Source organism: Phalangium opilio, unplaced genomic scaffold (assembly GCF_054372755.1).
Source record: "Phalangium opilio isolate 3A_F unplaced genomic scaffold, DU_Popi_V2 ptg000017l_1, whole genome shotgun sequence".
NCBI lineage: Eukaryota > Metazoa > Arthropoda > Arachnida > Opiliones > Phalangiidae > Phalangium > Phalangium opilio.
In genome coordinates, this window is record NW_028324151.1 from 6,944,819 (window position 1) to 6,959,806 (window position 14,988).

Genomic DNA, 14,988 nt, shown 5'->3' on the forward strand with positions numbered 1-14,988 from the left:
TGAAATGAAGAGACATTAACGGTTCAGAGTGAGCCGAAAGTTAAATACACTCTTAAATAATCAGGTAAAGATTTTATAATAGAAGAAAAGATCATGGTGGCAATTAGATTAGTAAAAGGGCTAGTGGTAAACGAGTAGCTACAGACTTTTTATTCTCTTTACGGTGCGCTATGACTATTAGTGCGTCTGGGTATAATTTAGCTTTGGTGTTATTTAACGTTAACATTCGTGTTGGCAAACTAAGAATATTGTTGAGGTGAGACGAGACGATTGTGTTTACACTGAAAACCAGTTGTGAATGTAGCTACCAGAATATAGGGTAAACAGCTGAAGCGTAGACTTCATTTCCTGTTCTTTTCCCCATTGACTGATTTCCATGTGTCCAAGATTTATCCTTATTGGATGTAAAATGTCGTCTACTTTACTGTTTGCTATGTTTGGAATACTACTTCAATATTTCGTAAATTTTTACTTCAAAAAAGTGAAATAACTCCATATCTGGGTAAATAAGTTTGTAGTAGTAGACCTCTTGACTCGGAGAGGTAATATTTTGGTTTTCCCAACTTGTTTAATGTTATATTTCTTGACAGGAATTTCAATCTGCCAAAGAGAGAAAATTCTCGCTTTCCCTTTCCATCATCAAATGTTTCAAAAAGTATAAAATTATCAATACAATGATTCGCGCCACTTCTCTACCAAATAATTTTAACGGAAGGTGACTACAAAAAATACAAATTTAGGTTTATTGTTTTATTTAATCAAATGTTTAATACATACCAACTAACACGCATTCGATGTTCATCAGAACAGAACTTGTTCTTTCACTTAATATTAAAGTTCAATATTTCTTAAAGGGATAGTAACACCAAACACCAATTCAGTTAACCTAATTTATAAAAAAACGCGGCAATTTAGTTAGGCTGATTTATTTTGGTTCATGGCAGTATGGTATGGTTTAATGTATTTAATTTTACAAATTAATGTCGATGATTTAAAGTAGATTTTCTCTGAAGTCTGTCGGTCCATTCCCAAAATTCGACGTCATATCCTAGCTTTTAGTTTTGAGTCACGTGGTAAGCCATGATCAATTCAATAATCCACAGCAATTTTAGCACGTTGATAAATCGACTTATTCCAACGTCCATTTTTATCACCAAAAATTTACGTTACTAAAACTGAAACCGAACTTTTGGAAAGTTTAGGGGGAGGGGCCTTAAAATTGCTTTACGTAAGCCAAAATAGAAAGGAGATAATTTGCTGCTATCCCTTCGACTGACTAGAATTCAAAGTGATTTTATGTAAATCTATTCCTTCTAAGGATCAGGTTTACGCTTGTCTATTTTACTTCTAAAATACATTCTTATTTTTCCTGTACGAGCATATACATTAGATTTAACCTGGAACGCATACAGCTGATTGGAATAATAGTGCCCCCTATCTCCTACGTTAATTTCTAAGCAGAATTTTTGTGGGCCGAACTTAAGCACTATACGTCACAAACTCATAATTCTGAAGTCTTTCTAGCTGTAATTTCATTGGTTGGTAACAACGCGAGATCAATGCGCGTGCAAAGATGCAGCTTTCACCGAGATAGATAGATTATTCGAGAGGTAAAATTAGTCATACCTTTGGTCATACGTAATGATTAGGTTAGCTCTTCCCACAAAATCCTCCAAGGCCTAGATATGTTGAGCAAATGTCTACACAATGATTCCTAAAAGCGATATGAATTCGTGGTACATCGCAACCCTAGTATTTAGTGCATTATACCATAAATACCTTTGCCTATGACTAGAATGTTTGAAGGGTTTTATTTCGCAGCAGTTACTGAATTGTAAAGACACCAAATATGTAAATATTTACAAATACAAACATACTCACAAGCAATACTTAACATTCTGGTGCATTTTTTTTTCTTTTAATATCAAGGCCATGAATATTTAATAAAAATTATTTTGAAATTTAAAATATGCATTTAACCTGGCACGACGGCAAACCTCTTCCTTTTTGCACCCTATATTTAAGATAAACATCGTCTAAACATTTAGCCTAAATATTATCGTTAATATATTCAAAATAACCCGTTGAAAACGAACGTTTAACCAATTGTTACAAAAATTATTGAACCGTATAACTTTATATATATATTAATTTTATGAAAAACTAATTTTGCAGATAACCAAACCAAAGTGAAATAAAAAATGAAGAATTTAAATTTAAAGTTTCAAAACTTAATAATTATATTATCAAAATACCAGTTACCATTTGACCGCATATACCAGTAAATAAAATTGGTAACCTGATACTCTGAATAAGGATAGGTAGAAATCGTCTCCATTAAACTAGAGCAGAGCTGAGAGGGGATATTATACGAAACATTTATGATATAGAATTGAATATAAATAAACGAAAAGCCCGATTAGACATTCGGGTTTAAACTATTTAAAATATATATGTATAAACAATTATAAGCGGTTAGGGCACGGGAGTAATTGTCTAAAGGTACTATAAGTTATGCTCAATTAAAATCGGACGCAGCTAGAGTAAGTGTACTTAACGGTTCCAAAATTCATTTTAGAGTAATTTTGAATGGGATTTTTGGGGTATATTGGCTAAATCAGTTGAAAGCGAAAGAAAATAGAGAATTAAAATTCGAGTTATCAGATTGTCGAATCTCTTTCAGTAAGGAATTGAGTCGTTTTCCATATCGTGCGTGAAAGAAATAATAACTAATACCGAGACGTTTGACATACCATGCGCGAAAGGCCAGGAAAGAAGCCACATAAAAAAAAGAATAATATTGTTTAAGCTTGTGTCTTCAATTTAGGGTTATACAAACGCGGCAAAAAGGGAGACTCATCTCCAAACAGCTCTTATTTTAACCAGGAAACTCGGAAATGTCGCGGACACTTTTTCGATAAACCTCTTTTGGATTAGGTGAACTAAGGACCCGTGCGTGTCTTCGCGTAGTGGATTTAAAAAGTGAAGACGCGTTCTGAAGTAGGCTGGCTGGTGTCCTGTGTGATACTTCGAGAAAGTTACTGTTATAGGCCACACTTAAGGCCTCTCTGTGAACCTTTGGACTGACTTATACGTAAAGAAGATTGAATTATTAATAAATTCAAATGATATGACAACAACATCATGACGTTAAATGTAAGTTGATAATTTTAATGTCTATGTCCTGCAACGAAACCATTTCTGATATATTATTGTTATCAAAGTTGGATTATAAGTGTCCCATAACTGATAGTTATTATGAACTTGATTTGTAGACTTATTAACATGAACAACAGAATCTTTTGAATGTCTTATTTCAAACACAGTCGATGTATGTTGATAGTTAGGTACTGAATCTTTAAAAACATCTTATTTCAAAGACAATCGATATATGTTGTCTTTTAGGACTACGCACCTCTGATTGATATAATAGATTGGATACCGATAAATGTAGCCGTTGAGCGGCTTGGATTTCCGTTGACAAAACCAGTTAATCAATGAGAGGTTTTAGAAAAATAAAGTTCCTATAGAATAAATGAAAAGAAAAACATGAATTGTGTCAGAATTTGTTTGCAAAAGTTAACAAAGATGTTGCATAACTATCAAATGTTGATAGGCAAAAACTGTTTCAATATTAAATTAGTTTACTTTTCAATAATTTGTAAGGCTAAAGTAGAATTTACATTCTCCAGTTGAAGGGAGAAATGACCATTAAAAAGCTCATATTGTTCATTGATTTTCTCATTTAGTTTTCTGTTGTGGTTGAACCTTTAATTATTACTTTTGTTCCAAGCTGAACTAAAGACTTTATTTTGTTTACTTAATTTTACAAAATTGTTAAGGAAATAACACCTAAAAAGGACGTACCCGCAATTATCAATATAATTATAAGTGTTTATTTTCAATGCGTTATTTTTAATTTTTAAAATTTGAAAGAGAAAAAAAAATAAAAACAAATTTAAAAATATATTATTTTACATGTTTTACTCTCATTAGCATAGTATAGGCATTTAATTAGGCCTTCAAAAAGCGTGTTTTCCCCATTGAAAGGTGATCCTTCATGCTTGAATTTTATAAAGCCCTCCTCGTTCTTTACTCGAAAAAATAAAACAAAATGAAATGAAAGGAGAAAATATGACGTGAAAATAAAGTAAACTATCTGAGAAAATGAATTATCGCAACGCTTTGTTAATTTTCTATCCATGCCCTGTTAAACAATTTTTCCCGGGACGAAATCACCACACGCATCTCTTTGTTAACAAAAGAATACAAGACATATTTCCTTACGCAAACCCTTTCTGAAAAACAAAACATACTCTTGAACTTAAATGAAAAAAGCCTTTAAATACTTCTTTTGTGTCGTGCATAATTTACAATTATATTTAATTCATTTTGTTTAAAAAAATTCTTTCAGATTTTGACGATAACGTTGCTGTTTTTAGCCGTATTCGGACACAAATGTCATTGTTGGGAGGATATCTTGGATAATATTTCCCCAGTTTCGATACCACCAATGGAAGATCGAGTTTTTTTGTTCACTACCAGTTCAACAACTGAATCACCCATGAAATTCTCTTACCAAACCGTTCCAAATGCACCGTTGCAATTGCCATCGATGAATGATGCTAAAATATATGACAGTGATGGTGTATTGAATGGTGTAGAGACTGTACGCACCGAACCACCCGAAAAGGTGTTAATGAAGACATTAAAAGTTGATTTAAAACGTGTAGTCTCAAATCTAAAAGATAACTCTGAAGTTGAACCAAATCTCGACTTAAAAAATGATTCTCAGATAAGTGAGAGTAGTAATCAACTTCCCACTACTGAAAATACAACATTGGAAAATCCTAAGCCTTTGCCAGAACCACCCTACGAAGCGGATGATAGCAGGAAAGTTACCATCCAATTGAAAGCCAATCCTTGGGCTTTTGGTCCCGCAAAGGGTAAAGAATTAAAGTGGACACAAATCACGACAACTCCAGCGACACCTAAAGGTTTCTTCTTTAAAGCCCACCACGGTAGACTCAGTGGTGAAAACGGACCAGCTGAAGTCATTCAAGAAGTTAACGTTACCAATGGCTTCGTCAAGGAAAACAGTATCCACGCTTACGTGCGGAAAGACATCGACCCAGTCCCTAAGCCTAACACTCATATTTACATCAAAGTGGTTAGCGACGGCACCGGAAAAATAGATCCGGTTACAATTCACGAACCAGAGGTTGTTTATCGAAATGGTACGAAGAAAGAGGCGGCAAAATTTCCTGCCACCACGTCGCTCCAACACGAACAAAACTCTTCTTTTCAATCCTTTCAAAATCAACAAGCGGAGAAAAGAGACAGATCTAAAGAGGACGAACCGTTGCGGAATCTTCCTGAAACAAATTTGAATGTAAACCCAAATCGCGTAAAAGTTTCTGATAAACACGACGAGCAAGTTACCCGGTACAATTCGTATCACGTTCAGAATGATTCGGTGTACAATAAAACCCACGGCAAAGAACCTCAGAATCCGCAGCTTGTTGAAATCGAAAAAGTCGCTATAACACCTCCGCAAAATTTAACTCTGTTTAATGTGACCAAGCCAATAAAGTACAGCCCTCAGATACCAGTGGATTACCGTATTCAAACGGACTATGAAGTTAACCCCTACATTCCAATTAAGCATACGGTACATAGCCAGTACGATCTGAACAAGCCAATTTTTCACGAGACAACACCATCTTACTACAGTAACCCCGATTATAGCGGATATCAATCGGATTATAATAACAATCCTTATGTATTCAAACCAGTAAGAAATCCTCAAACTAATGCGGTCACCACACCAAATCCCCCTACTACTACTTCAACTACAACGACTACTACAACTCAAACACCACCAGATATATCTTCTGAAAGAAGTGATCCGTCTCCACCTTTAATACCGACCGTTCCAAGTACAGGGGAATTTATTTACTTCAATAACAACCCATCGGCAGGATTGAAAGAAAATATGAAAGTTCAAATCATTCACCAATCAGCGTATTCTCAGAACAAGACTATAGGGGCAAATCAAAGACAGATTGAGATACAAGGTTCGCCGACACCGCCAACTATATCAGTACCGAACGACCCTAATGCCAAGCACGTTTACTTTAACATTCATCACGAACAACATATTAAACACGATAATGGAAAGACCACATTGAATACGAGTCCAGTGTACCAAGTTAATATAATACCACAGTATCCTTCAGCCCCTGTTCATGTTAGTTTGAAAAACAATGAAAGGGTTACGGTCATATCCTCCGATAATAAGATTACACCTGGTTCATTGAACATCAGCGTAAATTCCCGTAATGGTACCTTAGTCAATGAGTTAGATGATACAGAAGTGACTGAGAAACCGATTACGGAAATCAAGAAATTGGTGCAGCTGTCTCAGGGGCAGAATGAAAATAATCTTGAATTTCAGGAGAAAATGGAAGAGAAAACACCAACTTCGGTTAACGATATACTAAGGGCAATTGCGAGAAAGGGACTGTCAATAAAGGCTGCCAGAGAAGCTAACCGTTCACAGAATTTGGTGGCCAAAAATGAAGAAGTTGTAGAAGGAAAACCCAGTACAACGTCAAAACCAGTTCGAAAGTTCACTTTTCAAACTGTAGAGACAACACCATTGGTAAACGACACAAACCCTACTTGGAATAATGTCTTTGAAAAGTTTCAATATTTAGCCAGGAAAACTTTGAACGAGGATAGAAATCGAGCGAATAATTCTGAGGTTATCGCGTCGCTAAGAATGCTTAGTCCAAATGTAGAAACGTCCAAACCCATAAGGGGTTACTTACCCAATAAATATTCTGGAGCTAGTCCATTACCCTTAATTGATCAAAATATTGAGGAAAATCATGACCAGAAGAATACACCATTACCGACACAAGCCAATGCTTACGTCGAACTCAAGGTTCAGGACTCTCCTAAAAGAACCACTACGGTACCGGAAGAAGATATGAAAACATTCCCTCCAGGAGTTCCTAAACGGGATTGGAGCGAAAGAATGCAAGGACAGCAAAATAAACGGGATTTAAAAGACAAGACGGAAAACCCGGAAACAGAGAAACCAACTACGGAAAAACCACCCAAAGCTAATGACCTTTTCCAAAACATCAAATACGAGACGATAGTCGAGAATGGTCAAATAGATAATATAAATTCTCACTCCTTCCCTTATAAACACATCACAGGGTCCAGAGCCCGTGGTCAGGAACCAGTACAAAATATCCCCAACAATAACCAGCAGGTGTTATCCATTAGAAACCTTAACCGTCATCCGAGTAACGCCCATACTGACCAACAACCCAATGATGACAAGCAACAAAATATAGAACCCGAACAACGAAATGTTAATTACAGAGATCCGCAAGCCTTACCATTACCAGCACCAACTAGTCTGTATAAGTTACCAGTTGGACAATTACCGGATCAGGACCCTCAGTTAGCCTTCCAGTCAGATGAGTTTGATTACAATGGTAAACGATACAAGATCAAGAACGGGTACGCTTACGAAGATATTCCTAATTATGATGGAGTAGTTCCTCAAGAACCAGACAAAGCTAATATAGCCTACGAAGAACCTGTTCAGATTGAAGAGAAAATACCACAAAATTACATAACTGAAAACCCTGGTAACCTTCAGTTGAGTAATGTTAAAGACATATCGTCGAATACGAAGAATTCACCAAGGAACGGAAGGATCTATGAACATTCGTCTCAAATTGATCAACCACCAGTTTACAAGGATACCTACTTCCCTCTTCCCAAGCAGAAAAATATCCCAGGCTTAACTAAAACTGAACCAAAGTTCTCACGTGCTCCAGTTAAACCACCAAAGAAAGATACGTACCAGAATAAAATCAATCACAATTCGTTCCAACCTCGTCCTAATTATAATGGTGGCAATATTAACAACAATAATAACTTCAATAATGCGCATAATAATAATAAAAATATCTACAACGGCGGAATTAATAACAATGAACATAATGGTAGAAATAATAATAATTTCAATGGTGGCAATAAAAACAATAATTTCAGACCTAATGGTCCACCATCAAACCATTACTTTGGCGGTGATAATAATAATAAAAATATAAATGGTAATCAAGGACAAGGAGGCTCATCAAATGGCCTAGTTTTCAACAATTTGGGTAGTACCATCAACGCACCCGGTCTTGGTAACATCAGAATAGTTTTGGTACCTCAACATCAACAAACTACTCAAATATTTCCCAACCCGAATGGGTTGAATGGTATCCATATACCAATAACTGTTCCAGTTCCTCAGGTGATGGCGAATCAATTGGAAAAGCATTATCCTCAAAACCAAAGGCTTAATAATCCCAAAGGTCAACAAAATGACAACATTGACAATAATCAACATTTCCCTCAACAGGACGAAGATTATCCGATTCAGGAAAGATACAGAGAGTCCACGTATAACCAACAGGGTGTGACAACACAGAAGTATCCTCCCAATAACTACAATCAATATGACCAACCTAGGCAGGGAAATCAGCATGACCAACCTAGGCAGGGAAATCAACACGACCAACATAGCCAGGGAAATCAGTATGACCAAGGTAACCAGGGAAATCAGTATGACCAAGGTAACCAGGGAAATCAGTATGACCAAGGTAGCAAGGCAAATCAGTATGACCATAGTAGCCAAGGAAATAAGTATGACCAAGGTAGCCAAGGAAATCAGTATGACCAAGGTAGCCAAGGAAATCAGTATGACCAAGGTAGCCAAGGAAATCAGTATGACCAAGGTAGCCAAGGAAATCAGTATGACCAACCTAGCCACGGAAATCAGTATGACCAACCTACCCAGGCAAATCAGTATGACCAACCTAGCCAGGCAAATCAGTATGACCAACCTAGCCAGGCAAATCAGTATGACCAACCTAGCCAGGCAAATCAGTATCACCAACCTAGCCAAGGGAATCAGTATGACCAACCTAGGCAAGGAAATCAGTATCACCAACCTGGTCAAGATTACAATGAACAATACGATCAACCTAAACAAAATTTCAACCAACCCACGCAAAAGGCGTACAATCAACGTGCGAATGAACCACCACCAGCGCAAAAATCTATCTTTATCGGCAATACCTTACAGTTCAATCAGAATCCACAACAGCAACAATACAACCCACCACAAGAACACCCTGAATTCAATCAACCTAATCACCAACAATCGTTCATCCCCCAAAATAACCAGTTCAATATCCAACACAATCCTCAATTTACAGCTCAATCTAAACCAACCTTCCATGACATGCAAAATCAGTATATGAATTCTGGTGCTCCTCAACCTTTCATACCTAAACCTCCCAAGAAAGGGTATCACCAAATGTTTGAAGGGCATAACGCCCCATATGACAATTCATTCCAGCCTCTACAGCAGGTCCATCAAGACATACCTGAACCTAAACGTAAACCTTCCCAGAATGTTCCTGAATTTCATCTTCAACTACCTCCTGATTACAATACAGATTCCGAAACAAACAAAGATCCAAAACCTGATGAACCTAATATCACACCAATTAAAAAAGAACGCAACATATACCGCGAACACCGCGAACGCGTCACAACCGAATTGTACAAAAACGATGACATTCCTCCAATGCCACCTTTTCCTGAATTTACGTCGTCAATGCCACATTTCCCTTTTCACAATTATGAGCCCAGAAGGATACGTAAGTCACCTCCTAGCACCACCACGTCCACCACTCCGCCTATTACCGAGAGCACCCCGAGTCCCGTGAGTCCCTTGACGACTCCCATCAGAGTTCAAGTTGCCAATCCTAACGATCCTAGAAAAGGTCAAGTGACCCTATTACTGTATATTGACCCGAAAGCTTTACTTAATTATAATCAAAGTAGGCATAAAAAGAAATAATTACGTTTCAAACTACTACTAATCCTTGTAAATAAAGTGCTTGTAAATTAATGTTTATTTGATTTTGATCATATAAAAATGGCTTGTTTGTTAATATTTGAACGAATTGTAGGTTTTTAATAAACATGATGTGTATTCTACCAATAAAAATATATTAATTTTTTTGAAATCATTTATCGTATATTTCTAAGAAATTTTCATTAAAAAAAATAAACGCTTGTATGATAACTCAGACGGAAAGAAAACTAAATGTATTTAAGTATAAGAAATGGTGTTTTTCAAAGGTAACTGACCTGGAAAGAATACTTTTCATTTTCTCAACGACAAACCATTACCCGTACAAGGTTTTCTTACTTTTATTATAGTTTTGCTGGAGAAATATCATTTTTAGAGAAACTTTATAGTAGGCTGGAATAATTTTAAAAGCTGGGAGCTTTGCCTGAGCTAAGGTGTTTTCAAGCGTTTAAGGCCAAATACTTTAAAACATTTTCTACCGAATTACCTTTAGCGTACCTTGTAAGCAATAATCACGCGTGTAAGAAGCCCTTTCTAGCATAAAGCCGCGTTATGTTTTGTTATATTTTCTTAGATATTAATAGCCGGCGTCGATATTTTTAGCTGGGTTCTATTTAAATTATATTAAGGATTTTGGGACATAGCTTTAGCATCTGTACCATCCTTTCCTACTTTGCAGCATAGCCGAATATTCTTCTGGTAATTTATGGTCCAGCACTGATAATGTAAACTCATTCTAGAATTTTGATATTAAATATTTTTTGTGGAAATGATTGGTTTATTCTAAATCAAATTATCTTACAGTAAACCATGATAAATATGTCACCAGAGATGACCCAACTGAGCGTCACAAAGTACATGAAGGTGGGTTTATTCTTGGTAATAAGGATGAATGAATTCTCGATCATATTATGTAAAATTATATTGATGCCCGATTATTATTTATTTTGGTTGCTTTCTTATCTTTGAAAAATCAATAATTTAAATTCTTCTATTTCAAAAATAATTAAAGACGCTTGCTTAAAGGCCATAATGGTTCTTTGAGTCTACATTTTTGCAGCATAATTAACGAGCTGATTACAGTCATTCGTACTTCTTATTGGGTAGGAGAGTCACTAAGCGTCCAACATAACAAATAAGGTGTACATTTTCATACTCAATGGCGCCGATCGTGTGAGTGAAAAATGGTCCATACGAAAGGTTATTGATAGTACACACATGTTTATCATAGTAAATAAGGACTAATCATAGAACAGAGACTGCTTGAGGTTTCTTTAGGTCAAGAACGCTTGTGATATTAAACGCATTGATGCATTTTTACAAACGGTGTTTTAAAACTTGTTCTCCCGGATAGCCAAGCCTAGGTATACTCGTTAATTCATAATATACTAATTCTATACATTTTTCACATTAATTAAGCATAGCTAAACAAGAAAGAATCGATATAAATGATTTTGTTTGGAAAATATTGAGCGTTCTTCTCATTGAGTTTCAACCGAAAAATTAATTTGAACAATGAAATGCTACTTACTTTCATATAAATTCGCACTGTCTTCAAATTAGTTGTATTCAATACAAGCTATGTTGCTAAAATGAATCAATGAAGAATCAAATAAATGATAATGGCTTCGGTTACAATAGGAAAACGGAAAGTGTATTATAATTTAACTGATGACTTGGAACGATCAGATCAATGTCTGTTATAAATCCACTGAACAGTAAAATAATTCAACCATAAAGATGACATAAACGGTACAAATATAATTAAAAATAAACAATATTATTTCGGGAATCTTTGTGAATCATCTTTCAAAATAGAATTGCGTGATAGCATTTGGTGATTTTGTTTTTTATTACACTCAAAAGTTATGAACTTGGAACCATCCTGAAAAACTTAGACGTCTTGAATAAGCGCAACTCTTGGAAAAAGTACATCTAATTACAGTTAATATTTCGATACGTGACTAATTAATAATAATATGCGGGCCAAGCGATTTTTATCCCAGTGTTTAAAGTACTAAAACGATATGTTTGTGATTTTATTTGTCAAATTTAGGTGATAAAATTTAAAAAGTGTTGTATTTCAACCGAATTCGATTAAGGTAAAAAGTTAATGAACATTTTAGGTCTACTAGGCAAAATGGATTAAACGGGACTCGTTAAGCTATCATTTTAAATGTAGCAACAATTTTGAAAATATTTCTAAATTGATGGAAATTAAGTTAAATTACAATTTCTCCGAAAGATATGAGCCAAACCTTGAATGAAAATTAACCAATTATTTACGAACCCGGAAGTGTAACACTAGCGCTCCCAATTACTATGCAATAAGCAAATTAATCATAGTACTTAAGTTACTTAATGATTACCGTAACTTATACCAACCGCATCTACGACCCGATCTGTCCAAAAAAAAAAAAACCACCTCACAACATCTCCATCAATACAACACACAATAATAACCAAAACCCAAAACGCATAACGGTCCCAATCATTCAAAATTATACCTTTCGAAGTAACTCTACTTAACCTACTGGACTATTTGATCTTTATAAACATTCAATTTTCGTTCCAATCCTTAACTTATGTTAGTGTTACCGTGTTAGGAATGAAAGAAGAAGAAAAAAAGAATGCAACCATCACTTTCACTTCCGGAAAGTAGGGCTAAACTATTGAATCGAATCAAAGAAAGCGACGTTGTCTTGTGTTCTTTTGCTTGGCTCACTGTACCTTAACCGGAGTTTGTTAATAGTACAAGATGCGCTAGTTTTCATCATTCCGTAACGGAGATAGCCGTGCAAAGTGGAACCCTCTGTGGCTTTTGATACGAAGAAAAAATAAAAGCATTGAAGAAAAAAAAGGTTAATTTGGAAGATTCTTCGTTTTGGGTTCAGTAAAAAATGTGCTGGTCCGTATACACTCCACCCCTGTTTTGTTCACGCTATATATATTTCGACGAGCATGGCGAAATAGCAAGCATTATTTCACTAGACCTGTTCCCTTAAGGTTGTACTCTACATCTTTTCTAATAATGGCTGGTATCATTAAGGTAAGGGATAAGTACTTAGCATGCATTTGGAAATAAGTTCACGACAACTCAGGGATTTAAATTCCAAACGATATGTTATGGATATTTGGAAATTATTTTGGTACTTGCACTGCATGCTAACTTGGACCATGGAAATGGACAGTTATTAATGGTTTGTTAAGTCTTTGGTAGTAGAGTCAAGTGCGTGCATTTTGAAACATGTTCACTGCTATACTTAGCATGCTTTAAGTCAGGAAACGAGATGTTAAATGAACTTAATAGTTGGAAATTATTTGGGTACTTTGCATGCTAACTTGCTCCATGAGAAGGACAACTTTTAAGGGCCGCTAAGTCTTTGGTAGAGACTATAGAGTCAAGCAACTGAGAAATAGACAATATTTCCTTTTTCAAATTTGACTTCTTTGAAGTAATATTCTTTCGAAACTTATAGTCAATGAGTTTACTGCCTTTCATAGTCGCTTTCATGTAGGAAATTTAAGTTGTCGAATGTTTCAGATTGTGTTCTTGGTTGCGTTCGTTGTGGCCATTATGGCTCAAGACTACGATGGTGGTTTTGATGGTGGAGACATTGAAGGAGCTGGAGATGGTGAAGGTGAATTTGCCGAAAGTGGTGGCTTTGATGGAGGTGAAAGCCAAGCTGATTTCGATGTCGCCGAACCAAGTGAGAACCACGAAACTGTTCATTCCGTACAAAAGAGATCCGTTGAGAGAGCTAATCGTGTTCGACGAGGAGGACACGGACACGGACAAGGATACGTCGGACCAGTTTACACCTACGTCAAGACTGATCATCACGGTAACTTCAAATGGGGTGCTCGTCACTTAGTTGGCAGCAAGTACGGACATGGTGGCCACCATTAAGTAAATATTGAACGGACTTATTCCCAACTTTAAGTGTTATTAAGAACTTCAGACTATGGGTTAATCATATCTATGAACTAACTTCTGTGAAATTCCACTTCAACTAAATCCGGTCATAAGATTGCTAATCCCTTTCATAGACTTTGAAACCATATCTTTGGTAAATATAGATGGACCTAAGTTTTTTCGAAAACCCTACCATCAAATCATGCACTACAGAAATGATAATGAATAATGAGATATTTTTACAATATTAAGAAATCAGTTTAATATCGTCACTACATTACACAAAGTGCATATAAGGACAAAACAAACTGCGCCTGGCAAAATCAAACCAAAGACATTTAATCGTTGACCTTTTTTTGTTATATTGTTAAAATTGTTTCGCAAATTCAGCGATCACAAACAATAAAATTTAATGAATTTGTTATCTATAAATGGTTAATTTTCTTAATTATATATTATATATTATTTTTTAATCTTATAAAGTGGCTGGTACCGTTAGAACGATCACTCCCCCTTATCCAAACGGTTTTTCTTTCGAAATTTTCATTATTTTAAATTTTTCTATGGATTTTTATTCTTGAAAAAGAAGAGAAAAAAAAAATAAGTAAGAAAAGAATTTCGGAGCTGCGTAACTTGGCAAATAGACCGTGAATGAACTCAGTCATGCTTAGCCACATCGCTGTTGGATCTGTCAACGTAGCATCATTGTTTCCGGAGTTCTATCAGAGAAAATTGTACTGGAATAGAAGGTCCTGATTTTGTTCGTGCATTGCGCTGAGGTTTTTGGTTCTCATTTCTTACCTGGCTGTCTCTGATTGTTGACTCTGTTTCGACAACATAAATAGAAATTGAGGGACAACGGTTTTGGCTGTACCATAACTCCATAAGTTTGTCACTGGTTACTGAGAGCTTAACATGAAGTGACGTAGGTCATAGATTCTCGTAAAGCGACGCCTGGTGAGGCGCTATCAAAGGCTTAATACAGACTATATAGGAAGATGGACTGCAAAACCGAGTGTAGTCAATTCTGATGTCGTTCTCAAACTAGCTCCTAGTATGTTTCTAGCATTACTAAGTATAGGATGTGTTTACTTATGGAACATATTTTATA

At 35.8% G+C, this 14,988-nt stretch overlaps 2 protein-coding genes and 1 long non-coding RNA gene across 3 annotated transcripts; all 3 read left to right on the forward strand.

Annotated features, from left to right (window-relative positions):
- Positions 1-1,929: 1,929 nt before the first annotated feature.
- Positions 1,930-10,449, forward strand: LOC149702824 (uncharacterized). Its single transcript, XM_089866742.1, has 2 exons — positions 1,930-3,156; positions 4,415-10,449. The coding sequence occupies exons 1-2, from the start codon at positions 3,145-3,147 to the stop codon at positions 9,944-9,946; spliced, it is 5,544 nt and encodes a 1,847-aa protein (XP_089722868.1). The 5' UTR covers positions 1,930-3,144; the 3' UTR covers positions 9,947-10,449.
- A 173-nt stretch (positions 10,450-10,622) lies between these two features.
- Positions 10,623-11,642, forward strand: LOC149702825 (uncharacterized). The gene is made up of 3 exons (XR_016381669.1): positions 10,623-10,686; positions 10,766-10,825; positions 11,386-11,642. It is a non-coding gene; the product is annotated as an uncharacterized LOC149702825 (long non-coding RNA).
- Positions 11,643-13,509: 1,867 nt separating this feature from the next.
- Positions 13,510-13,997, forward strand: LOC149702826 (uncharacterized). The gene has a single exon (XM_089865797.1). It carries the CDS (start codon positions 13,539-13,541, stop codon positions 13,869-13,871), a length of 333 nt encoding a protein of 110 aa, XP_089721923.1. The 5' UTR covers positions 13,510-13,538; the 3' UTR covers positions 13,872-13,997.
- The last annotated feature ends 991 nt before the right edge of the window (positions 13,998-14,988 follow it).